Source organism: Sander vitreus, chromosome 10, assembly GCF_031162955.1.
Source record: "Sander vitreus isolate 19-12246 chromosome 10, sanVit1, whole genome shotgun sequence".
In the NCBI taxonomy this organism is placed as follows: domain Eukaryota; kingdom Metazoa; phylum Chordata; class Actinopteri; order Perciformes; family Percidae; genus Sander; species Sander vitreus.
In genome coordinates, this window is record NC_135864.1 from 255,001 (window position 1) to 282,639 (window position 27,639).

Genomic DNA, 27,639 nt, shown 5'->3' on the forward strand with positions numbered 1-27,639 from the left:
GACTCTAATATGTCAACAAAATGAGACTGCTGTGTGTTGCTCTGTGACTGCTGCGTGTTGCTCTGTGACTGCTGCCTGTTGCTCTGTGACTGCTGCCTGTTGCTCTGTGACTGCTGCCTGTTGCTCTGTGACTGCTGTGTGTTGCTCTGTGACTGCTGCATGCTGCTCTGTGACTGCTGCGTGTTGTTCTGTAACTGCTGCGTGTTGCTCTGTGACTACAGCGTGTTGCTCTGTGACTGCTGCCTGTTGTTCTGAGACTGCTATGTGTTGCTCTGTGACTGCTGCATGCTGCTCTGTGACTGCTGCGTGTTGCTCTGTGACTACAACGTGTTGCTCTGTGACTGCTGCCTGTTGCTCTGTGACTGCTGCGTGTTGCTCTGTGACTACAGCGTGTTGCTCTGTGACTGCTGCCTGTTGCTCTGTGACTACAGCGTGTTGCTCTGTGACTGCTGCATGCTGCTCTGTGACTGCTGCGTGTTGCTCTGTGACTACAACGTGTTGCTCTGTGACTGCTGCCTGTTGTTGCTCTGTGACTGCTGCATGCTGCTCTGTGACTGCTGCGTGTTGCTCTGTGACTACAATGTGTTGCTCTGTGACTGCTGCCTGTTGTTGGATATTTGCTAACCAGAAGTTTTGGTTTGCAGCTCCGAAGGTGGAGAGAGAGCAGGCGGACGGACCAGCAGCGCCTCTCAGATCAGCTGCTTCCTCCAGAGTGAGAACACACACAATCACTGAATAATCATATGAAAAGAAAGGGTTAGTTCATAATGGAGGATCATACTTATGCTGAGCCACAGGAAAAGGAATCCTTGTCACCAAAAAGCGAAAATTGGAAGACATGTTGCCATAGCTTCTTGGTACATAACGCCTACCGTACATTTGAAAAAGCGTGGCGCTAGAGAGCAATATTCATTTGAAGGCAAAATACAATTTAACCGCTAGATGGGAGAAATTCCTACACAGTGGACCTTTAAGCTTTTTTGTGTTTACTTTTTATTGCTTTTTTTGACTTTACATAAAAATGACGACAACTGGTATTTGAAGGGTCTTTTGGTGTATTTCTGTCATTAATAATCTTTATTTTCTGTCTTACAGGCGGACTCTAAGAGCTTCAGGGACGGTGAGTTTCTGGTTTCTGAAACATTTCTCAAACACGACGACTTTGAGCCTCTTCAGGACCCGTAGACTCAAACTGTGGTTTCTCTTTCAGACGATCTGTTCCAGAAAGTGGTCCGCAGCCGCTCCAGCAAGACCATGTTGCAGTAAAACTCTGCCGAATGTCCGAGGAACCGGAGAGAAACGGGAACAAATAAGAGCCGTTAATAATTACACGGAGGGGGGGGGGATGTAACTAAGTACATTTACTCCAGTACTGTATTTCTGTCCAAATGTTGAGGTACTTGTATTTTACTAGAGTCTTTTCTTTCCATACCACTTTCTACTTCTACTCCGCTACATTTCAGAGAGAAATATTGTACTTTTTACTCCACACACACACACACACACAAACACATACACAAACACACACACACACACACACACACACACACACACACACACACACATACACACTCAAACACACACACACACACACACACATACACACTCAAACACACACACACACACACACACAGACACACACACACACACACACACACACACACATACACACACACACACACACACACAGACACACACACAGACACACACACACACACACACACACACAGACACACACACACAGACACAACATTATTACATTATAGTATTATTACAGTGTGGTATGAGTACTTTTACTGTAGTAATCTGAATATTTCTTGTGCATGTGTAAAAAGGTTTTGTAGTTTTATTTTGCGAACAGGCAGAAAGGAAATGTTTGTGTCTGTCTCTCAGACTTTTACAGAAATATTCGTCCACACATTCATGAAGTAATTCTCCGTCTTCAGAAGGTTTTTCCAAGCTGAACTATTAGCGTCTCTTATTTGATCCTGTAGAAGCAGGAGGAAGAATCCCCTCCAGTCCTCTCACTGTCTCTGGACTCACACAGGAAACGGAAACATGAACTCTGTCGCTCACAGAAGACGTCACTCTAACAAATCAATCTGTAAAATAACAGCTCATGACCTGGACTTTGTCCCTTAATGATGTGTAGCTCCAGTTAAAACAGAACATTTTCTGTTATAGGTCCATATATAAAACTCTCTCAGTTAGTCAACTAAACTTCCCACAAGTTAACCTTTTGAACAAGCAACAAAAACGCCCGTAAAAAAGCTACAAAAGGGTTTAAAAAATACACAAAAACTTTACAAAAAAACGCCCAAAAATGTCTTAAAAAGAGACAACATGGACGTCTTTAACTTACAAAAAAAAGCAACAAAAACATCTGAAAAAGTGTCACAAAAGGTAAAAAAGTGTGGTTGGAGCCTAAATGATGCAATTTAGATTCTGTTAAGTTATACACACTTACAACTCATGTAGGGATGCACCGAATCCAGATTTTTGGGGTTGGGCTGAATCCTGAACCCCCTGGTTGAGGTTCTGCTGAATCCTGAACCCCCTGGTTGAGATTCTGCTGAGTCCTCGTCCCGTCCTCAGTCCATGAACACAGTCAACACATTAATGAAGTAAACAGTGACTGTCCTTCCTTTGCCGTACCTGAAGTTGCTGCATTCTGGCTGCTGTCTGTAGATTCCTTCATGCTCAGCTCGTATTCTTCCAGATGTTTCATACCAGATGTTGTAACAGCGGTGATGTTGTGTATTGTTTAGGGTCCTCGCCACCACCAGACTAATCAGCATTGCAGATTGAACATGTAGCTGGACTTGAATGGCCTTCTTTTGACTGAAAGTACTGCCAAACAACACTTTTTCTGCTCACCAGTTCCATTTCCACTTCCTCTCAGCCTGCTGCATTGAAGCTCCACCTACGTAAACACCTTCCTGTAATCAACGGCGCCGTCATCACGTCGACCAGCGTAGCGCGGAGTGACAGCGTAGGGTTCGGTGGATACAAATTCTTAGGTTCGACAGAAACCAAACCCCGTCAAAAAGCCCAATATTCAGCCGAATATGAATCCTGGATTCAGTGCATCCCTAAATTATACAGACTTCCAACTGTTAATACGGATATTTCTTAGAGTGTAGGATGCTGTGTGGCGTTAATAAAGTCAACATCCGACCAAAGGTCTTCACATAGTCCAAAACATCTGTCATAAAAGACACAGATATAAATATATACACAATAAACCTCATTTACATGAAGTTATACCTAATGTTTGAGTTACAAAACAGATGAAATTATGAATTATTTTGGCTTAAAGTTCAGATTAGAGGAACGCATGTTGATGAATAATCACAGATGGGTTTCGGTCAGTCATTTCATTTTTTTAAACATTTTTACATGATCACGTTACGTAACTCGTGTGTGTGGCGTTAGTTAAGTATGTAAGGCTACGTTCAGACTGCAGGCAAAAGTGGCTCAAATCTGAAGAAAACATTTTTCTTCAGAAAGTGACCAGGTCAGACTTCTTCAGAAGTAGTGTGAACACTCAAATCAGATTTAGACCACTTCATATGTGGTCCTGAATCAGACCCAGGTCTGATTCTTTTCAATGTGGCCGCAGTGTGAACGACCAAGGTGGATTTGATGCGACTTTTACGTCAATCTACATCGACATTTGTCACAATTAGTGCCAGAAGAACAGTCTGGTTTTGTAGTTCTAGGTCGGTGGAGATCCGATTAGACCAACGTGGCGGCTGGTCATCAGTGGAGTCAGTGATAGCACACAGCAACACAGCGGTCTCTCCCATCTCATGCTGTAGGAACAACAAGTTAGCCCTAGACACAGAAAGTCAAATTAAAAACTTGACTAGGCCTACAAAATGGAGAACACTGATGGAGCAAGTCAACGGAGGAATGAGCTCTTAGACCTAATTAGTGTATGCTCATTAATGTTACGGCTGCCATTACACAAACATTTAGAAATAAAAGTGAAAATGCTGACTTCCTCCATAACCTCCCTTTTAGTGCAGCAGCGTGCTGCGTCTGATGTCATTGGTATTGGTCTTTTGATAATGCTTGTCAGTTCAAAACCGCAAACAGTTCACACTGGAATCTGATATAGGCAACATTTTAAAAGGTCATGTGAAAAATCTGAAATAAGCCTTAGGACTTGTGGTGTGAACGTAGCTTAAGTTACGCAACTAACATACATTAAAATAAGCTTACGTTGACTTTTGGTTTCACACTTTATCGTGCGTTGTTTGTCGCAGGTACGAGTACAAAGAGCCGGATTAACTTTCTGTTTGAAAACACAAACCAAAGCTTCTCTGAGGGTTGTTGAAAAGCATTCTGGGAAATGTAGGAAACCACTGAGAGACGCAGACGTGTGAGAGGGTCGGAGGGGATTCTTTGTTTGGGGAGAGAAGAAGAACTGTTTTTTTTTATTTTCTACCGACAGCGTTTTGTTTTCTTTGTACTGTACCTAGTTTTGATTAAATGTCCAAAGTTTGAACTCTGACATGTAAAACCTTTGTAAAGCGTTGTTGTTGTCGTTGTTGTTGTTGTCGTCGTCCTGCAGCATGTCGGAAGCGGTCTGATGGATTTAAATCTTTGTGTGTTTTTGTAAAATAAAAATGAAAAAGGAGATGAAAACACAACACAAGATTTGTATTTATTTTAAAGGAATCACTAGAACAAGTACACTTATTTACATGAACATATTAGACATTATATGAAACAATGAATACAGAAAAAACATATATATATATCCATCCATCCATCTTCATCCACTTATCCGGGGTCGGGTCGCGGGGGTAGCAGCTCCAGCAGGGGACCCCAAACTTCCCTTTCCCGGGCCACATTAACCAGCTCCGACTGGGGGATCCCGAGGCGTTCCCAGGCCAGGTTAGAGATATAATCCCTCCACCTAGTCCTGGGTCTCCCCCGAGGCCTCCTCCCAGCTGGACGTGCCTGGAACACCTCCCTAGGGAGGCGCCCAGGGGGCATCCTTACCAGATGCCCGAACCACCTCAACTGGCTCCTTTCGACGCAAAGGAGCAGCGGCTCTACTCCGAGCTCCTCACGGATAACTGAGCTTCTCACCCTATCTCTAAGGGAGACGCCAGCTACCCTCCTGAGGAAACCCATTTCGGCCGCTTGTACCCTGGATCTTGTTCTTTCGGTCATGACCCAGCCTTCATGACCATAGGTGAGGGTAGGAACAAAAACTGACCGATAGATTGAGCGCTTTGCCTTCTGGCTCAGCTCTCTTTTCGTCACAACGGTGCGATAAATTGAACACACTCACACACAGACACACAGGTAAAATGATTTATAATAAAACTCTTAGGTGACAGTAATGTTAAAAAGTGAATTCCCAATATGTTAAACTATTAAACCAATGTCCCCTAACAGAGCAGCCCCCCCCCCCCCATGGAAACATGAAGAGCTGATGTGTTTGTCACCACTTGGTATCTTCCTCTAACATTGTCCATCACTGACGTCGTCTTGTCCCCAAAAGCTCTGCTCCATGTTTCTTGCTCATATCTAGAGTCCTGTTTGAGCCACTGGATATCCAGATTATCAGCTGCTCCCTCACATGGCAGGTCCACTGGTCCTCCAAGTCTCTCTCTGATAAGTCTCCTATATATTGAAGTAATGCAAACAGTAATAGTGATGTTGTTCTCATGCGTCACGTTGCCCTCAGTCCAACACTCCTCTCGGTACGGGCCGGAGTCTGAATGGGTCAGGTTGAGGATGGTGTAAGAAGGGGGATTCACCGAGCTGACAAGTTGTTGTTTCAAGTGTTCAGATACTGAGGAGTTGATGGACCAGAGGTCAGAGGAGTTCCATGAGAGACGTAACCAGATGTTTGGACAGCTGCGTTCAGGAGAGAAAGAATGACGGTCAAACTGTTACAAACTGGTTCATTTCAAGCAAGCTGAGACCTTTATTTTGAAAAACAATATTCATAAAATATATATAATATATATATTTTAGGGCTGTTGGAACGAATACCGAAATTTGAATATAATTCAAATAGTAAAACAATCAATACTATTCGAATGCTGAAATTACTATTAGAATGTGACTTTTTTTTATAAATATACATTATATATAGTAAACGTTAGCTAATCTTCCTCTTCTCGCCTTGGCCTACCCGCATGTGTGATTCATGTCATGTCGTATGAACAATAACTTAGCGGGATTGAGAATCCTTTGCGTTGAAAGGAGCCAGTTGAGGTGGTTCGGGCATCTGGTAAGGATGCCCCCTGGGCGCCTCCCTAGGGAGGTATTCCAGGCACGTCCAGCTGGGAGGAGGCCTCGGGGGAGACCCAGGACTAGGTGGAGGGACGTCCAGCTGGGAGGAGGCCTCAGGGAAGACCCAGGACTAGGTGGAGGGACGTCCAGCTGGGAGGAGGCCTCGGGGAGACCCAGGACTAGGTGGAGGGACGTCCCAGCTGGGAGGAGGCCTCGGGGGAGACCCAGGACTAGGTGGAGGGACGTCCAGCTGGGAGGAGGCCTCAGGGAAGACCCAGGACTAGGTGGAGGGATTATATCTCTAACCTGGCCTGGGAACGCCTCGGGATCCCCCAGTTGGAGCTGGTTAATGTGGCCCGGGAAAGGGAAGTTTGGGGTCCCCTGCTGGAGCTGCTACCCCCGCGACCCGACCCCGGATAAGCGGATGAAGATGGATGGATGGATGGATGGATGGAGAAACACAAGGCATCGCGAGGTCTAAGCTAACGTTACATACCAAGTAACGTTAGTACAACATTATGGAGCTAACGTTACGTACCGAGTAACGTTAGTACACGGGGGAGTGACAGGCTGCGGCTGGAAATCGTAAGAAGGACGGGAAATAGTTTTAACATGACTTTAAAATCAACTTCCACCGAGCCAAAGTGCTTATGCTAACATTAGTCAGCTGGTTCTGGTTTCCTAACTGGTAGCTTCATGGAGAAAGCTAAAGTTGATGTTAACTGCCCTACAGCTGTCATTAGCTTCCACGTCATATAGTACCTTCTAACAGCTGTATTCTCAGTAACGTGACAATCTGCTGGAAACAGGTTGCTTATAAATCACTAAAATAGTAGTGACAGCACCGTTTGGCTTGGTTATTAATGCAGTTAGCATCGTTTGTTACTTACCTAGTTTATGACAAATGGTTTCGGCTGTGCTTCCTAACATGATGTCATTGTGCTAACCGAGCACCGTTAGCCTTTACAACAGAGCTGCTTCACTACGCTTGTTGATAACGTTTCATTCCACAGTTCTCTGTTGAGTTGTGTTTGTCTCTGTGAGCTCGTGGTGGAAAATGAATGTAAACAAAGTGGCGTGCAGCTCGCCTCAAGACCAGGCTGATGTTAGAGGTCCCTCTAGGGGACAGAAGGTGTAACAACAACCACGTGCTGCATATGAGCATTGACGATGCATGAGCCTGAGTAGTGTAGTACATATTAATAACAGGCTGCAATTGAGCATTAAATATTCAAATATTATTTGAATATTAAAAAAAATATCAAATGGAATTTGAATAGTATTATAGAGGAATACTGACAGCTCTAATATATATATATATATATATATATATATATATATATATATATATTTATATCTCTTTGAAGCTGCAGAAATGTGAGCATCTTTTTTAAACGTAAGTTGATCTTAAATCAATATTTTCACGCTGGCTTTTAAATCAACTGGTTTTATTTAGTCAGACTGACTCTTTGACCGTCTCTGATCAGTGAGAGACGGCAGTTTATAATATTATATTATATTATAGGTCATAATCCTCCACAGCTGCTGCTGAGAACTTTTTAATGCTGTTTGGACCTTATTGGTTCATTGTCACTTTAGTTGTGTGTAATTGCAATGTAATTGTGCTTACCATCTGTGGCCCAGTTTACATTCTGACATATAATTCTGGTTCTCTATCAGGGTGAGCTGCATGAAGCTCGACTTTACGTTATTTCCCACGGGACAGTGAACGCTGCACACATTCATCTAGCGAGAACACACGGGCTTGGACAACGAGTACGTGGCTTCACAGCGGAGGAGGACCGGGACTGTCTTTAAGATAGATATACCCCTCTGTGAACGGATGCTTCACATATGAATAGGAACGTTCATCTCTGAAAGTTGGGCAGCGTGTTGCTATGGTTACCGTGTTGAAGGACATGTTTCCTTTTTTATATATCAGCATTAATCAACAGATATATTAAACAGGGAAAATCACTTCATGTGTTCTTTGTGTCTGTATTTATTGTTTGTTTATTTTCTAGTATTGTTTAAATATGTTTAGTATGTTTTCTGCACCATCAGCAGTAAGAGATGCTGACCTGGTAATACCTTACTGAGTCCAGCAGAGGTCTCTCTAAAACCAGACAGGAACTAGAGCTCTTATTCTGAAAGGGGAAGTCAGAGAGAGAGGTCTCTCTAAAACCAGACAGGAACTAGAGCTCTTATTCTGAAAGGGGAAGTCAGAGAGAGAGGTCTCTCTAAAACCAGACAGGAACTAGAGCTCTTATTCTGAAAGGGGAAGTCAGAGAGAGAGAGAGAGAGAGAGAGAGAGAGAGAGAGAGAGAGAGAGAGAGAGAGAGAGTCCCAGTGGAGAGCTGCTGGATTTCAGAGACCAGGACCAGAACAAGAGCGGAATGGAGGAGGAGGAGCAGCAGAAGCCGGAACAGCGGAGCAACAAGGTCCCCAGAAGAGCAGCAGCAGGCTCGGCCTCTGATAGCAGCGGTGTTCAGGTCAGTGTTAGGACACAACAAGCACACTAAAGACACAAGATGGCCGACTCTCATGGAAACATGTGGCTCTGTGTGCATTAGCACACATGCTTCTCTCCGTGTAAAAAGGGGCCATAGGCGTAAAAAGAGGTTTTTAAAAGTCTCGGTGTGTTCAGCTCTCAGTCCGTTTGTAGCTTCTAACTGAATCTCTGTGGTTAGTTTAGTTTCTAGTTGATATCTGCTTTGGTTTACATTTCGGCTCCGTTTATAGGAGTCTTGTTAAGTTACTGCTGATGAAGAGCAACATTTCCTTATGTTTCCTCTTCAAAATAAAAGCATGTAACAAAATAACCAGGGGCTTTTATTGTGAAGAATATATAGGAAGTTAAACCGTTTTACTGCTTTGTGAATCAGAATCAATCAGCAGTTTTATAAATCTAAAACACAAATAAATTGTATAACAAATTGGAAACAAATATACAAAATGTATATACATACCGAACTTGAATAAATATATACACAAAAATAGAAAGAAATATACACACTAAAAGTACTGGTTATTGGTTATTGCACATGGTGTGTGTGTGTGTGTGTGTGTGTGTGTGTGTCTAAGTGTGTGTGTGTGTGTGTGTGTGTGTGTGTGTGTGTGTGTGTGTGTGTGTGTGTGTGTGTGTGTGCGCATCACTGTTCAGAATCCCGTCTTATCTTCCAAAATGCAACGCTTTTATCTAAATGAATTGTGTTGTGAAGTTGTCGTTAGCTTCACTGCTGTTAGCCACCTCCATGGAGCCACAGGGACTTGCTGTAACATTAGAGCACTCTAAAGCAGTGTTTCCCACAGATTCAGAAGCAATTTGTGACCGGGGGTGTGGGGGTGTTATCAAAAACTGAGGAGGACACACTGTTGTATACTGTCCTCCTCTCCTCCTTCAATGCCTAATCGTTGAGCGTCGTGTCTAACAGGCTACCTAACCCTAAGGCTGAATCCCATTTCTCTATTACCCTTAGCCCTTGTCCCATGAAACCGAGTGGTAAGGAGTAGGGGTGAAAACATACCCCTGTGAAATGGGACGCCACTTGGTTACATCATCATACATACTTAGGTCTGTTTGCAATACATATTTGTATACACACTGCATGGTGTGTTGTATATCTGTTTCAGTTATCACTGTTTTAAATGTCATTGATGTTCAGAAACACTTTCTTTGTTAACAAAAAGCTGTCTTTATTGCCCAATAAAGTAAACACTACAGGCAAAAACATTATATAAAAATGTTATATTACAGAACCATTATCAACTATTAGAACCATAACTTACATGTCACACACATAAAGAAGGCACTCAAATGTCTAAAACTCAAAAAAGACACACAAGACCACAAACAAAAAACTACAGCTATTCTGAAAATCCAGACCAGTCTGATGCCTGTTGGCCAGTAACCTTTCCCTCCAGACCAGTCTGATGCCTGTTGGCCAGTAACCTTTCCCTCCAGACCAGTCTGATGCCTGTTGGCCAGTAACCTTTCCCTCCAGACCAGTCTGATACCTGTTGACCAGTAACCTTTCCCTCCAGACCAGTCTGATGCCTGTTGGCCAGTAACCTTTCCCTCCAGACCGGTCTGATGCCTGTTGACCAGTAACCTTTCCCTCCAGACCAGTCTGATGCTGTTGACCAGTAACCTTTCCCTCCAGACCAGTCTGATGCCTGTTGACCAGTAACCTTTCCCTCCAGACCGGTCTGATGCTGTTGGCCAGTAACCTTTCCCTCCAGACCAGTCTGATGCTGTTGGCCAGTAACCTTTCCCTCCAGACCAGTCTGATACCTGTTGGCCAGTAACCTTTCCCTCCAGACCAGTCAGTAACCTTTCCCTCCAGACCAGTCAGTAACCTTTCCCTCCAGACCGGTCTGATGCCTGTTGGCCAGTAACCTTTCCCTCCAGACCGGTCTGATGCCTGTTGGCCAGTAACCTTTCCCAGAGAGAGAGAGAGAGAGAGAGAGAGAGAGATGCATGTTTTAAATAGTGTTAAAAAATGAATAATGAAATGCAGTGGCGGCCGGTGTTGATTGTTTACCACCATCCATTAGTCTATGTGTGGGAAACACTGCTAAAGGGTGTTTACCTTTCATTTGATGGTGGTGCTTGCTTCAGCGTTGCCGTCCTATAGAACGACATTAAACACAACAACGTGTTTGACGGCGCCGTCGTCACGCTGCTGTAACACATGAGTGCTGTACAAAAACGTAATTATAGTTCGCCTCCAACGTTTTATCACTGGGATCCCTTCAACCTTGAAAGAAACACTTTTTTCCGACGTTTTTGAAGCCTTTTTTCTGTTTGTTTTTGCTTTTTCCAACGTTTTAAATTGTTAATTTTTTCTTCTACACATTTTCAGTGCTTATTGCTACGTCCCATATTTTCTGATATAAAACATTATTGTCCAAAATGTTGAGCAGTTTGTTCAGGGTCCTTTTATCTGATATTGAAGTGATGCACTCCAGTTCAGCCAGCACCCCCGACAGAGCCAGCTCTCCTTACCAGCTGGTCCAATCGGCCAGCATCCCTCTTCTTAGTGCTTCCTCCCCAGCATACCACAGAATAGATGAGGACGCTGGGAGGAACTGGGCTCTGTCTCCTAAGCTGTGGGGGCCTCTGCTGGAGATAACTGGTATTGTCTGACCTTTTCTGTTTTGCCATTCCAAAGTGTAAAACAGCAGTTCCAGTTGCTGGTTTTCCTTGTTCATCTTTTCCAAGTTGATGTGGAACAAAAGTCTCTGCATCAATGTTAAGAGCTTCAACAGTTGTTTCCTTTTTCTTAAAGTCTGATTCCATGCCATTAGGTGGCTGAGAAGCAGCGCTCCACACACCAGATCCAGAGCTCCTTAAAACCTTTTCTTTTGCCACTGCTGCGGCTACATGGACTACATGGAAGTTGAAGTTGTTCTTTTCGTTGTCTTCACTTCTCTTCCTGTTCCTTCTTTCAGCAGACTTTGACGGGCGAGCAGAGCAGCTGTTTGAGCCTCTGCTCTGAGACGGCCAGATGAAGTGCTGGACACATTTGATGTTGAACCTTGTTTTTTGCTGCTTAGGTTTGATATAATATGTCATCCTGGTCATCATGTTGAGAAGATGGATGCTCTTGTTCCTTTTTCAGATCAATGCAGTGGCATGTTCAGACAACTGCAGCAGAACATCAAACTGTGCTTTAACTTGTGAAGCATTTCTATCATCTCTTTTATCAGCCCTTGATCCACTCATTTTGTGCTTGCAGACGGATGCAAATGATCATCACAGTATGAATCCAACATTTATCCAACGTTAAACCAACAACATCAGTAGCCACAGCAGTCCCATGCAGGCACGATATAATAACCAACCAAGCCATAACACAGTACCAAACAGAGGTTACATACCCCTGGTTGGGTGTGGTGCTGTCAGGCGGCCACTGTTCTCCACTAATTGCTGGGCGTCCGTGTGTGTGATCTCAAAGGCTGATGATCAGTATTTCTCCGTGTGGCTACGGCCTCGTATGAGCGTGGTTTTCTTCCAGTTTTGTTGGTTTTTGCTGACAAATATAGGCGACAATCTAGGACTTCTTTGTAGCCGCTGAGAGGCTGAATAGAGGAATAACTTGTCAGACGCGCTTATTATATAACTGTTTTTTTACAGACTCAAGTCCAGATAGAAAAGTACACCTAACATAATACAAGAGGGGTACACACAAACATAAATACATACAGACATACTGACTACCACATATTACATAAAGGGAACATACATACATACAGTCATACATACAGTCATACATACAGTCATACATACATACAAATAGCTTTGCACAATCATTAAAACAGGTACAGATGCGTGTTCCAGTGTTTCCAGAGTTGGGAGGTATATCTGGTATCACTAAGTTAAAGCAGGGTTGGTTAAGGCAGTTACAATTGTATTCTTTGACTCTGTTATTCGGCACATGAATCTGTACATAAAATCCCTCAGTACAGCATGGAAGGTGGGAACATTACTGGTCACAAACAAATGACTCGCACTGGTCCATCTTGGACACTTCAACAGGATTCTAAGTGCATCATTGTTTGCCACCTTTGTCTTATTTATCTTTGCTTTACTGTAGCTGAACCATAGGTGAGTACATGTTAGCTCTGAAAAGAGATGTTTTAACTTCAGTTCACATGTGGAAGTTGCCTGCCAGCATATTTGCTTGTCCATATAATTTACAGCACTGGCGCTGTATGTCATCAGCATCACAAAAATAATCCCTGATAATGTGGCCAAGGTATTTTGCTTTAGTAACTACGTTTAGCTCTTAACCTGTCAAGTAAAAAGAGGGAAAGCATAGCTTCCTGTCCTCCTCAGTTCTGGCAGTCATTCCAACACTCTTTTTTTGCATTGAATTGATGTCATACTGTAGTCCATAGTTTGAACAGACTCTAAGCAGTTGCTGTAGGCCAGTACTATATGGAGACATAACATTACATCCTCTGCATACATCAGATGATTAATATGCCTATTCTCCACCATACAGCCAGTCTTACGCTTCTAATGTCCTAGAAAGATCATCCAAATGAAAAAGAACAGGTGACAATATTCCACCTTGTCTAACCCCATTGGTAACTGGGAAAGGAGCCGATCTTGTCTTCCCTCATCTAGCTTGCATAGTTTGATGGGAGTACCAATAATGCAAGATACGTATTCATTCAGTTCAATTTTATTTATAGTATCAAATAATAACAGGAGTTATCTCAGGACACTTGACAGATAGAGGAGGTCTAGACCACACTCTATCATTTACAAAGTCCCAACAATTCCAGTAATTCCCCCAAGAGCAAGCATTCAGTGGGACAGTGGTGAGGAAGAGCTTCCTTTAGGAAGAAACCTGGACAGACCCAGACTCTTGGTAGGAGGTGTCTGACGGTGCTGGTTGGGGGCGGGGGGGTGATGAACAGTGGCAATGATAGTCACAATAAAGATAATGGAACAGTGACTAGAAATAGTAGTCGTAGTGTAAGAGCGGTCAAAATCTTTGGATGCATCAAGGAAACATAAAAACATTGTTGAACCATGGCTTTTATACTTGGTAACAAGTTCTGTTAGTGCATATATATACAAATACATTGTATATATGTTTGTTTTTAAAACCAAATTGATTGTCTGTGTGTGTGATGTATATGATGTGTATGTATATGTGTATATATATATATATATATATATATATATATATATATACGTGTGTGTATATATATATATATATACACGGGTGTGTATATATATACGTGTGTGTATATATATATATATATATATACGTATAAATTAGGACTGTCAAACGATCATTTTTTTAAATCGCTGAATTTCTATAGTTAATATTAGTTAATATAGTTTTAGCACATCATTAAAATTGTATTATTTAGCATTTCAGAACAGTTTTTAAGTCCATATTAACAATGAAAGCCGTTCTCACCAGAGGATCTTAACTGGGAATCAAATGAATGCAAAGAAAGTGACTTTATGGACTTGATGTTAAGATTTGTAATTATTTATTTACTGTAAACAAAGAAAAATGTGTGAATCTGTCATTATTGCACCATTCCTCCAAGTCCCTAACTAAAAACTAAAGATCCGTAGGACATCGTATTAATGTATATATCTGATATGTTTGGCATTTAATCTCATATATTGTGTTACTTTTATTGAGAAATAAATACTTTTAAATCCAAAAACATCGTTCTTGTGACTTAACAATACCTCTGAAGTGACTTTTAAGACGTGGTTTAAGGTAGCACACGCCCGGGAGCCCCCACAAGTGAGTGCATGTCGCTCTCTTTAAGCTAATGTGACTGGAGGTTCCTTTTGGCCTCTAAAGTTTCCTTTCAATCTCTGTTATTTCGTCGTCTCCCAGAGCAACACTCATTTTCTTACTTCTGTGTTCTTTCTGCTCCACTCTTCGCTCTCTCTTCAGCTCCTTTCTTTTCTTTCGCTTCGTTTTATGGTTCTGCGGAGGCTCCACGCAGCTGATGTTTATACGTGCTCTGGTGTGTGCGTCGAGCCGGCATGTGGGGGTGTGTGTGGTAGAGCGAGGGAGAAGTGAGAGAGTGACGGAGATTATCTTCAGAGTGAGTAGTGACTCACAGAACCAGGAGATGTTAACCCTCTCCTTGATGTCATGTTGTTGATGGAGAAGGAGAACCAGGAGAAGTTAACCCTCTCCTTGATGTCATGTTGTTGATGGAGAAGGAGAACCAGGAGAAGTTAACCCTCTCCTTGATGTCATGTTGTTGATGGAGAAGGAGAACCAGGAGAAGTTAACCCTCTCCTTGATGTCATGTTGTTGATGGAGAAGGAGAACCAGGAGAAGTTAACCCTCTCCTTGATGTCATGTTTATGGAGAAGGAGAACCAGGAGAAGTTAACCCTCTCCTTGATGTCATGTTGTTGATGGAGAAGGAGAACCAGGAGAAGTTAACCCTCTCCTTGATGTCATGTTTATGGAGAAGGAGAACCAGGACATGAGTCTGGGGGTGAATACAACGCTACCAAGTGATGTGTATTTTCCGAGAGGTGCATCAAAGAGTATAGACGTAACAAGAGGGGAAACTCAATGGAACTGCAGCTCCGCCATCTTGGACTGAATGTAACACAACGTTCTGTTGAGTTTCGCCTCTTGTTGCTTCTATACTCTTTGGGTACATGTCGAGCAGGATGCAACGCAAACAAAATAACACGTAATTATCATGAGACTTTCGGTATAATATCGCGCAACGTGATATCGCGATAACGATATTGAGTCGATATATCGTGCACCCCTAACCATGTCCTGGATGTATGCTGGGGCTGATCCGTTCGTGGCCCTGTATGCAAGTACTAGTGTCTTGAAGTGGATGCGGGCAGCAACTGGTAAACAGTGAAGAGAGCGGAAGACTGGTGTAGTGTGAGAGAACTTCGGTAGGCTGAAGACATGTTGAGCTGCTGCGTTCTGAATGAGCTGCAGGGGCCGGATGGCACATGCAGGCAGGCCAATCAGGAGGGAGCATGCAGGCAGGCCAATCAAGAGGGAGTTGCAGTAGTCTAGACGTGAGATGACTAGAGCCTGAACCAGAACCTGAGCTGCCTTCTGCGTTAGAAGGGGACGTATCCTTCTGATGTTATACAGCATGTATCTACACGGTTGGGTAGTTGCAGCGATGTTGGCAGTGAAGGAGAGTTGGTCGTTAAGTGTCACACCCAGGTTTCTAGCAGTCTGGGTGGGGACTACCACAGAGTTCTCAATTGTTATAGTCAGGTCCTGGGTAGGTTGTGTATATGTGTGTGTGTGTGTGTGTGTGTGTGTGTGTGTGTGTGTGTGTGTGTGTGTATATATGTATATATATATATATATATATATATATCACAGCACACCACACTTGGCAGGACTTATGTCCTGCTCCTAATGTTGGGTGGCTAGCATATAAGTCGCTCCCCTCAGATGTCTTCAACTGAGGCCAGAGCTACATGATTCAGACCTGTTTGACTTCACTGGGTTTTCAAGTGGGCACCCCACTTCACCGGTGTGAACTACAACTACAACTTTCGTCTACTTTTTCATTAAAAGTTCATCTTAAAGCCGAAGGAATATAAATTAGCAACCTCCTCCTCATAGCTTTGGTCCTCCTTAGTAGCGATAACGTTACTCCAGGTTTCCATCAACCAGCAGGCTGGCTAACGTTAGCTAGCCTAGTTTAATGGCGGTGCTAGCTTGTACCCACAGCGGGCAGAACTTCATCATAAAGCTAGCAATACCAAACCCCGCCCATTTAGAGTGAAGATTTGATTGGTCAGTTTGACTTTTTTGTTTTTTTGGGGGGGGGCTTTTTTCCTTTATTTGAAAGCGACAGTGGATAGACATGAAAGGGGGAGAGAGATGGGGGTTGACACGCAGCAAAGAGCAGCAGGCCGGACTCCAACCCGCACGACTCAACCAACATGGGGCGAACCCTCTTAATGGGTGAGCTAGAGGCTGCCCCCCTCAATTTGACTGTTTGGCATATTTATAACAGGCTGCATTTGAGCATTTAATATTCTAATATTTGAATATTTTAAAAAATAACAAATACAAATTGAATGGTATTATAGAGGAAGACAGCTCTACTAGCAACAGCTGAGGCAGCAAAAGGTGGACATTAACCCTTTACATTCCAACACAAACTGACCAGGCAGCTTTGAAGGGTTTATTTCCTCTAAAATGCTTTTTAGATGTTTGTCAAATAATAAACTGACAAAATATAATTATAACTGATGACTTTTTAAATGTTTTTTTAGAATATCAACAAGTTGTTGTTGTAAAGGTGCATACACTAACATTTGTTAGCATGTTAGCATATATAAGCATGTGTTAGCATGGATTGGCATGTTAGCATATGTAAGTATGTTTGCATGTGTATCGCTCCATCATTGCATCTAACTCTCTCTGTTTCTATAGAAATGGAGAGGAAGAGGGGGACTCGGACATCACAGCTGTCAGCACTGTGGCAAGACCTTCACAAGACCTGAACATTTAAAGATTCATCAGAGAGTTCACACCGGAGAGAAACCATACAGCTGTCAGCACTGTGGCAAGTCCTTCGCAACATCTGGAAGTTTAAAGATTCATCAGAGAGTTCACACTGGAGAGAGACCATACAGCTGTGAACAATGCGGGGCAGCGTTCAAACAGTGCGGTGTGCTCAGAAGTCATCAACTTATTCACACTGGAGATAAACCGTACAGCTGTGAACAGTGCGGGAAAACTTTTTCTCGTGGTGATACCCTTAAAGTCCACCAACTCATTCACACTGGAGATAAACCGTACAACTGTGACCAATGCGTAGCAGCATTCACAACGTTGGGTAAACTTAAAGTCCACCAACGCATTCACACTGGAGAGAAACCATACAGCTGTGAACAATGCGGAGCAGCTTTCAGACAGGTACAAGGCTTAAAATGCCACCGACGTGTTCACACTGGAGAGAAGCCGTACTGGTGTGAACAATGTGGGAAAACCTTTTCTGAGAGTGGTAACCTTAAAGTCCACCAACGCATTCACACTGCCTCCTCTTGAGCATTTTCTAAAGCCAAGCTGTTGTTAGAGTGGAGAGAGGGAACAAATACCCAGTGGTGTAGTCTATTTTTTTGTAGTGAGTATACTGTGATTTTCTCCTCCCAGCCTCATATTCGCCTGTCCCGGAGCAACACCCCATGCACTAAGCACTGTGACGTTTCCATATACGAACTGTACACGGACAACTGACGTTTTAGTATTGATGGCATTTAATTAAAGCCCTGGGCTCTCATTTATAAACGTGGCGTACGCACAAAACGGGGCTGAAAATGTGCGTACGCCACTTCCCACGCAAAGGTTGTGATTTATAAAAAACACACTTGACGGGAGAATGTGCGGTCCTCCACGCAACCTCTGACCCATGTTCCTCCACGCAGACTCTGACCCATGTTCCTCCACGCAACCTCTGACCCATGTTCCTCCACGTAGACTCTGACCCATGTTCCTCCACGCAGACTCTGACCCATGTTCCTCCACGTAACCTCTGACCCATGTTCCTCCACGCAGACTCTGACCCATGTTCCTCCACGTAAACCCTGACCCATGTTCCTCCACGCAGACTCTGACCCATGTTCCTCCACGCAGACTCTGACCCATGTTCCTCCACGTAAACCCTGACCCATGTTCCTCCACGTAAACCCTGACCCATGTTCCTCCACGTAACCCCTGACCCATGTTCCTCCACGTAAACCCTGACCCATGTTCCTCCACGTAACCCCTGACCCATGTTCCTCCACGTAAACCCTGACCCATGTTCCTCCACGTAAACCCTGACCCATGTTCCTCCACGCAGACTCTGACCCATGTTCCTCCACGCAGACTCTGACCCATGTTCCTCCACGTAACCTCTGACCCATGTTCCTCCACGTAAACCCTGACCCATGTTCCTCCACGCAGACTCTGACCCATGTTCCTCCACGTAAACCCTGACCCATGTTCCTCCACGTAACCCCTGACCCATGTTCCTCCACGTAACCCCTGACCCATGTTCCTCCACGTAAACCCTGACCCATGTTCCTCCACGTAAACCCTGACCCATGTTCCTCCACGCAGACTCTGACCCATGTTCCTCCACGTAAACCCTGACCCATGTTCCTCCACGTAAACCCTGACCCATGTTCCTCCACGCAAACCCTGACCCATGTTCCTCCACGCAAACCCTGACCCATGTTCCTCCACGTAAACCCTGACCCATGTTCCTCCACGCAGACTCTGACCCATGTTCCTCCACGCAGACTCTGACCCAAACTCTGACCCATGTTCCTCCACGTAAACCCTGACCCATGTTCCTCCACGCAGACCCTGACCCATGTTCCTCCACGCAGACCCTGACCCATGTTCCTCCACGCAGACTCTGACCCATGTTCCTCCACGCAGACTCTGACCCATGTTCCTCCACGCAAACTCTGACCCATGTTCCTCCACGCAAACTCTGACCCATGTTCCTCCACGCAGACTCTGACCCATGTTCCTCCACGCAGACTCTGACCCATGTTCCTCCACTGTACACTCCTGACCCATGTTCCTCCACGCAAACTCTGACCCATGTTCCTCCACGCAAACTCTGACCCATGTTTCTCCACGCAGACTCTGACCAATGTTCCTCCACGCAGACTCTGACCAATGTTCCTCCACGCAAACCCTGACCCATGTTCCTCCACGCAGACTCTGACCCATGCGTACGCACATTTCGGAGACAAAATAGGAACTGGCGACGCAGATGGTGAGGTGGTGAACTGAAGTCAGACTGCAGAAAGTAAATGGGAAAAACGATTACTCGTAATATGTTCAAGTATTGATGCCTCACGCACATGTTTTCACTCCATATCATCCACGTTACCATGAAGATTAAATCCAGCAGTGTTATTTGCGCTTGTACTGAGTGATACTTGTTCCATAAACACCTCCAACTCAAATCTTAACTAAAAATGTTTAATGTGCACCGTCACAAATGAAGTTGAGAAGTCTGAAAATACAGCCGTTAAGCTCTCGCGCAATCGTTACCCTTAATGTCCTCGTTATCGGTCTTTAATACTTATCAGTCAACTTTAATACTGTTTGTGACAAAACCTGCATGAAGAAAAGTGTGTTTGGCTATTAGACTTTCTTTCATACCACTAGTATCACTAGTATCATATCACTAGCTGTGTTGGAAAGGTGTTAACAATCACAATATGTTGTAAATATAAATACTGCGGTGACCCCGTGCGTAATGCTGCATGATGGCACTGCTGCCCTGCAGGAGGAGTACGCTAATGGAAGAATCAGGAGAGAGAGAGTCTTCAGGGACCATGACGATGACTGGCTAATATGTCCATTTAGATTCCCTAAAGCTGAGCTCTTAGATCTATGTTCTGAACTGGGTCCAGTAGAGAGGGCAACGTGCCGGAACCGTGCCATCCCGGTCCAAATACAGGTCCTCGCCACTCTGGGAAATGTCAGAAAGTGTTTTGTTTTTTTTAAATAAATATTATATATAATCTTATATTATCTTATTATATACGTCTGGTATATCGAAGCTGTCCCTGAGTGCCGTAATGTCTGCCGTTTTAAACGTATTATTACTACTAATGTAGTTATAGATCAGGTTTCCTACACTGGGCGAGAACAGACCAATTGTAAGTCAATTTGCAGCAATTCCTGAACATCTGAGAAGTTTTTTGTCATCATGACTCGGTGTAACAACTGCCAGGGTCACTAACATACTGATCAGCATTCACGAGGTGCTTTGCATTGACTATTTATGGTTAAAAATGGGCGTGTTCAGAGCGGGATAAGAGGCGGAGTCACGTACGCACACTAGTAGGTAATCTGTGATTTATAAAGGGAACGTTGCTTGCAGGTGTGGTACATGTTTTATAAATCTGACTTTTTTTTGGGCGTACGTACACTTCTAGTAAGGATCCTACGCACAGTTTTATAAATGAGACCCCTGGAAAAACAACACTTAAAGTTATGAAAAGATGAGACAGATGTAACTTTTTGAGAAACTCAACTGAACCTGAACACAACAGGACATCACACAAATGAGCCATTTAATCGACACCCTACACTGCCACACAAAACCATGACTAATAATTAGCATCATCATACAACTTTTGTATCTATCAGTAATAACATCTGCTGAACAGGGCCTACATTTACACAAAGGTATTTAATAAACGGTTTACAATCTTCAACACCATGGCTAATAAATGCATAAAAAGCAGACGAAAGGAGAAAAAATCTCCACTTTCACTGAGTTAATTATCTGACCAGTGATAACTAACATTACCATATAGTAAATGAATTGCTTAAAGTAATGCACATTTAAGATTTAAGAATGTACTCTAATTTGCATAGTCATTGACCTTATGACTTCCCATTGCTTAAATCAGCTTTGCATGTGTGCTGATATTTACCTTTCTGTCCCTCCACTCTAACCAAGGATGCCTGTTTTTAAACTCCCTAGCCTGACTTTCAGTCCACAATGCTGGCCAGGAGCTCTCACCATCTCTCTCATTATCTGAAACACACACACAGAGAGACACACACACACACACACACACACAATATCATAAGCTACTCTCACTTACCAGTAACGTTGCAATAGAATTTTCGGGCTGTTTTTTTGTAACGGTAACGTTAAAGCTGCAGCAGGTAAGTCTTCTAAAACTCCCTTTCTGTCATATCTGCTGAAACTGACCCTATGTTCCAGTAGAACTACAGGAAGCAGGTCATTCAAATAAATCTGGCTCCACCTACAGCCTGGAGAGAGATTTAGAGGCTTAGAGACCGTTTCCCCTCTAGCAGAAAGGGGGGAGGGACTGAGAAGTTGTTGATGTTCATATTCTTTGGCTAAGTCCTGGATCTTCAGCGTCCTACCTACAGCACCGTTAACTATCTGGTCATCATGATGTGTGGCCGCTGCAGTGTCACCTGACGGGACAGACTTTTGAAAACACTGAAGTAATGTTATTTGGGTCTGTTTACATTTCATATCTCGTTACTTTAAAACTTTGTTCAAACTCCACCTAGTTGCCAGAAAGGAAAGACCGCGCAAAGAATGCAACTTGTTGTTGCTTAGTAACGTTAAGTGACGTCACGTCAGATCCGGGCCACGGCCACGGAAGCCCCAAAGGTCCAAATGTCATTGCTTCACAACACAGACGGGGTGAATTTATGAATGAAAGTGAGAACGTTCTGTCACAAAACGATGTTTTTATGTATCGTCGTGCTTTTGTAAGTGGGTATACGGCGTCTACCTGCGTATCACAGACTACACCACTGCAAATACTGAGAGTCAAGACGCTGATTACTACCCAGATAACAAAAGAGAGCAGTCAGAGCCCAAAGTAGCCGAGGTCCAGGACCACTGCAGGCACTAACCTGCATGATAAATATGGAAGAAGAACAAAGTGTGGAATATGTCAGAGCACATAACATTGGGTAAAAAAGAGCATGTAAAGATGACAAGTGAAAATCAGTGCAGTGAAAAACACGATGAGTGTAACATAACAGTAGTTTTCCAAGGAATCAGATTATGAGATATTCATGGTTGAAGCTTGTAGAAGAAAATAATTTACCAGTTTTAGTCTCATTTTATCCTAATATCTTCTTTCTGGTCACTGATTACGTTGATCATATTTTAAAACATGTTTATCTTGTGTCGTGTAACTGAGTGTTATTAACAATATACGTCAAGAGATGGAATTGTTTTAGGATATATGACTGTTACATTTATATTTTACTTTATTCATGTGTACATGTTTTTTGTTGAATATTGTGAGTTGGGTTCATATTTTTTATTTTTTCCTCTTATTTAGTTGAAGCTGGTCATGTTGGTTCATACGTGTGTGTGTGTGGTCACTTGAAGAGTATTAATGTAGACTCACTGTAATCTGAACACTTTATTGCCCCACAAACTATGAATAAATACTGTTTTGACAAACTGTACTATGACTTTTTTCACTTTTTTTCAACGTCCTATACTTTTTTTTCGACATACTTTAAACGTTTCAGCATATTTATCACATGAAGCATAGTGTTCAATTTGATAATCCTACAATTTTGTAACACAGGTGAGACTACTTTTTTACTTTTTTTTTTAAGTAATAATCTAGAAGTCAAGGTCATGGTGGTGTTGTGTTCAGAGACGGTGAACAGCAGCGTAAGATCACCACAGAGTCCTTTCCCAAAACCATTTAGCTGATGAAAAATAAACTAACATGTATCTTGTTTGGTAGTGTCATTTTGAAGTATACGTTTGCCAGCAACAGCTTTTCAACAAGCACCATTTAAAGTGAATTGACCGTGAAAGTAGTCTGGCTGGCACCAGACCAGAGCATTGGTCTGGGGAGTCTGCTCTGTATTTTCTCTGCACAGAGGTGTGGCCAACGGGCATAGTTCAAATGACTCTGTACACAACTGGATAGTCCTTCAACCAATCAGACCAACGATCTGGGTGACGTAGCAGCGACAGCGGCATCGACGGGTTGCTGCGCTTCGGGGGCCGGCTTGTTGAATGTAAACAAGAAGCTGCTCGCCGTCGCTGAGCTATCGTCATGTTAAATCTGTTGTGTGGAGGTGAGTGGTGATGAGCTAAAGACTAAGCAGCCAGTGCCTCCACTTTACAGCTATTTACCTGAAAGACTTGTGTCTTGCTAACATGCATGAGCTACTAGTAATACTAGTAATGAGTTAGTTAAGGTTCAGCTGAGGCCTCGTGGCCCTACTGGCTAATGTTCTGTACTTAATGGAGACACTCCAGGTCAACAGCTATGTTAAAATCTGTCTAATAATCCCAATCGCCACATTAATATGCAAATTAGGCATTAACTAATTAAAATGCACTAATATGCACACATTTGACAAGGCTCTGCAGGTGAACAGGATAAACCAAATAACTACAACAGATCAGCGCTTCTAAATATTACCTTGAAACTAGTAGCACAGAAAACACTGAGGCAGAGTCTCCTCTGATCTGATCAGGTGATTAACCTGGTGAACAGAAGTGTGTATTAAAACTAGTAAACAATTGTGTAAGACATTTAAGATCAGTTGGTAAGGTAGTCAGAGCTGTGTTAATAGTGTTTTGTTTACATTTCATGTAAATAATTATTAACTATTAAGCCTTTATTCCTTGAGTCCCTGCTGCCCAAAATGTCTCTGCACATCCCTGGTAATTGGAGCAGGTTCTCCACCAAATCCTAAACAGAATTGCAGACAGTGTACTCAGTGCTGAACTGCTCCCAGTGCTATTGTCCACACAAGAGGTGCATGCTGGGTATTTATACTGGATAATGGGCTTTGAAACTGGATGGCTGTTAGTCTAAATCTAACCACTGTATGATAGAGAAAGGTGAGTATGCTTTAGTTCTATAGCCACAGGTTACGTTGGAAGAGGAAGGGGGGGTGAGCTGCGGGGGGGATATATTCTGAAGATCCCCACCCTGGATTCTGCATTTCTGCCAACTAAGGGCAGGATTTCCTGAGGAGGGATAACGAGGATCTGCACACACAAGAATAAAAAAATAAAGACGTTACACTCTTTCCAAGACTCCTTTTTATTTTTATATTCTATATTGTTTTCACACTTCACTGGGAAACTGCTGCAAATGAGTTTTCTTATCAGCAAGGTGAGAGGGCATGAGACGGGAGGCTCCAGGTTGCAGCCTTAGAATGAATGGATTTTTAGTTTGTCTATAGTCTGCATTCATTTTATAAAAAACTCATTGCAGCAGCTGAGAGCTGGCTACCACACAGCACGAGCACATATGCACAAAACAAACATGCTAAATAAACATATATGTTTATTTTTAAAGAAGATTTTAAATGACATTGTAACAATTTAACAATCCTTCTTTATGAAATCCAATCACAGCACGGCTGTCTGGGAACGCCCCGACACTTAAAGTCAACTAAAATGTAACAGTGAACACTCAGAGTTGGACCTCCAGTCTGTTGAGATGATCTCCAAACGCAGAAACCAAGATCAGTCACACCATAAAACGTTAAGACACGTTGGGAAAAAAAGATCTGTATTTTGCCATAATCCAATGACACGAAAAAAAAGTAATCCACAGCGATCAGTAGATCCCCAAACAGAGTCCCGGTGTATCCAGCAAGGCCGATACGAGCGTCCCGTTCACCAGCCGGCTCCAAACAGGTGAACGAGGCCTCTCCACTTCACCGTTTAAACAAAGTGGAATAAAACATCGGCTATAAAAGTCCAAATCTACGCAAAACGCACAATCAATTAGTAAGCTGACAGCAAATGTATACAGGCTACATGGCATTTAGGAAACCTTTATTGCAGCATTGGCACGGAAAGATGTCCAGACTAGTTTGTATGTCCTGCATATGTGTCGACAATGGTGAAAATGTTTTTTTTAATAAAGCAGTATATGAAATCAGATGTATTATCTACCACCATTTGGTTGTTTTGTGTTATTTAAAATATTTATAAAAGATCTGGTCATGCCAGACGTAATCATTCCACTCATTTTTGAAACAGTGCAATTTCCCAGTTCCTCCACCTATGTATTTAAGTATTTCATTCATTAGCATGGTACTCTGCATTTATCTTATAGACAGATATTTTTTTTAAGTATTTTATTCATCTGTATGATTGCCGTTACTGTTTAGTTAAAAACACCCAAAACACCAAAGTAGGAAGGAGACATAGTGGAGCAGACGCGAGCTTTTACTTTGAAAAGTAGAAGCTCGGGGACGGTTACAGGCGGGAGGGCACCACATTGAGTGAGACGGGAGACTCCAGGCTGCAGCCATACAGTCTTGGTACCCGGAGGGAGTCTGCAGTCACAGTGGAGAGCTGCTGGATTTCAGAGACCAGGACCAGGACAAGAGCGGAATGGAGGAGGAGCAGCAGAAGCCGGAGCAGCGGAGCAACAAGGTCCCCAGAAGAGCAGCAGCAGGCTCGGCCTCTGATAGCAGCGGTGTTCAGGTCAGTGTTAGGACACAACAAGCACACTAAAGACACAAGATGGCCGACTCTCATGGAAACATGTGGCTCTGTGTGCATTAGCACACATGCTTCTCTCCGTGTAAAAAGGGGCCATAGGCGTAAAAAGAGGTTTTTAAAAGTCTCGGTGTGTTCAGCTCTCAGTCCGTTTGTAGCTTCTAACTGAATCTCTGTGGTTAGTTTAGTTTCTAGTTGATATCTGCTTTGGTTTACATTTCGGCTCCGTTTATAGGAGTCTTGTTAAGTTACTGCTGATGAAGAGCAACATTTCCTTATGTTTCCTCTTCAAAATAAAAGCATGCATGTAACAAAGTAACCAGGAGCTTTTATTGTGAAGAATATATAGGAAGTTAAACCGTTTTACTGCTTTGTGAACACAGCGCTATGAAGATAGATATGACAATACTTGACTAATAAATACCAAAGTTAACGTTAGTTAACACTATCTCAGAATCAGCTTTATTGGCCAGTCTTGTTAAACAAACAAGGAATATGACAAAGTACTCACTGAAAATATAAAGACTAAAAACAGCACAGTAAGAAATATAAAAGAAATACCGTTCAACCAACAATTGAAGAGAGGGAAGGAATTGCGCAATATCAGTATAGTCTGATAGATTGAAATATAAATATAGTGCAAGGCAGCTCAGTGCAATGGTGAAATATTAATAACAATATTGTAATTGTAAGATATGACTATACGTGAGGTAGATGAGCAGAACAGTGTTGATGGACTTTGTTCAGTGTAAGGTGGGGGCTGTTTCTGAGTGTTCAACAGAGTGACTGTCCATACTAATGAGAGCCAGGCTGTAACCTGACACCACAGCTCGGCCAGCAGCAGCAGTTCAAAAGTTCAAGAGCTATTGAGCATGTGCATAGGTAACTATAGCAACGGTGGAGACTCCCAGACTGAGCTGAGAGAGAGAGATGGAGCTAGGAGTTAGATCAGGAAGAATATGAGGAAACGGTTTGAGTTTGTGCCTTTCCAAATAGCACCACCCAAATGAAGAGATATTTGAGCTTGAGCCCCTCCACAACCAGGTTTTCCAGTTGTTCCACTTCAGCTTGATGGGCAAACGTTACGTGAGAGAGATTATAAAACCACTGATAACAGACAGGTGTTAGCATTATATTATATTTGTGTACAATATACATATTCTTACTATTTCCTAATAGAACTGTGTAGTTGCTTTGCTTATTCCTAGTAATGACAATACCTCTGATAACAGACTGAGTGTTCAATATATCATACAACTGTACAATCAGAACCAGAATCAGATTTAGTATACTACATACACAAGGACTTTGACTTTGGTAGGTGTTCACGCTCTATGCATTCAACAAATAGACACCTATTAGTAACTGTACAATAGAGACAGCAGTATACATATAGGCACATATCAAAATAATATACAAATAAGACATAATATCAAGACAAGTACACATGCAGTGGGATGTAAAGAGAATGGCTTAAGAAGATAATGTAATTTAAGAAACTAGAGCAACAGTTTAAATGAAGCTAAATAGGTACAGATTGCAAATGTCAATAGAGGTAATGTAAGGATCACAGTCCAGACTGTGGAGAGGGCTTAATATAGTCTGTAAGAGCAGTCAGACATATATGGGCTATCAGAGAGAAGGCAAAGTGATGTGGTGGGGGGCCAGAAATTAGACTCATGCTGAAAAGTCCAATTGTATCCTCCCCGTCTGTGACATGTTGTAAAGCCGAATGGCCAAGGAGACAAAGGACATTCTTAGTCTGTCTGATGAACATGACAGTGACAAGTCTGCTAATGCTCTTCAGTTTGTTAAATGTGTTGTGTAGTGGGTGATTGCCAGCATCATGTTCAGTGTATATTTC

At 42.9% G+C, this 27,639-nt stretch overlaps 2 protein-coding genes across 2 annotated transcripts in view; both read left to right on the top strand.

The window, feature by feature from the left end:
- tgfbi (transforming growth factor, beta-induced) overlaps nucleotides 1-4,663 on the top strand; it is a 46,659-nt gene extending 41,996 nt beyond the window's left edge. Inside the window, exons 15-17 of the mRNA XM_078259965.1 lie at nucleotides 645-712; nucleotides 1,096-1,120; nucleotides 1,211-4,663. Of these exons, the coding sequence (XP_078116091.1) occupies nucleotides 645-712; nucleotides 1,096-1,120; nucleotides 1,211-1,266 (149 nt within the window). The 3' untranslated portion in view covers nucleotides 1,267-4,663. The remainder of the gene's footprint in view (nucleotides 1-644; nucleotides 713-1,095; nucleotides 1,121-1,210) is intronic.
- Nucleotides 4,664-8,557: 3,894 nt separating this feature from the next.
- LOC144524870 (uncharacterized) overlaps nucleotides 8,558-27,639 on the top strand; it is a 29,894-nt gene continuing 10,812 nt past the window's right edge. The window contains exons 1-3 of the mRNA XM_078261385.1: nucleotides 8,558-8,753; nucleotides 17,198-17,813; nucleotides 25,561-25,760. Coding sequence (XP_078117511.1) covers nucleotides 8,658-8,753; nucleotides 17,198-17,813; nucleotides 25,561-25,760 — 912 coding nt within the window. The 5' untranslated portion in view covers nucleotides 8,558-8,657. The remainder of the gene's footprint in view (nucleotides 8,754-17,197; nucleotides 17,814-25,560; nucleotides 25,761-27,639) is intronic.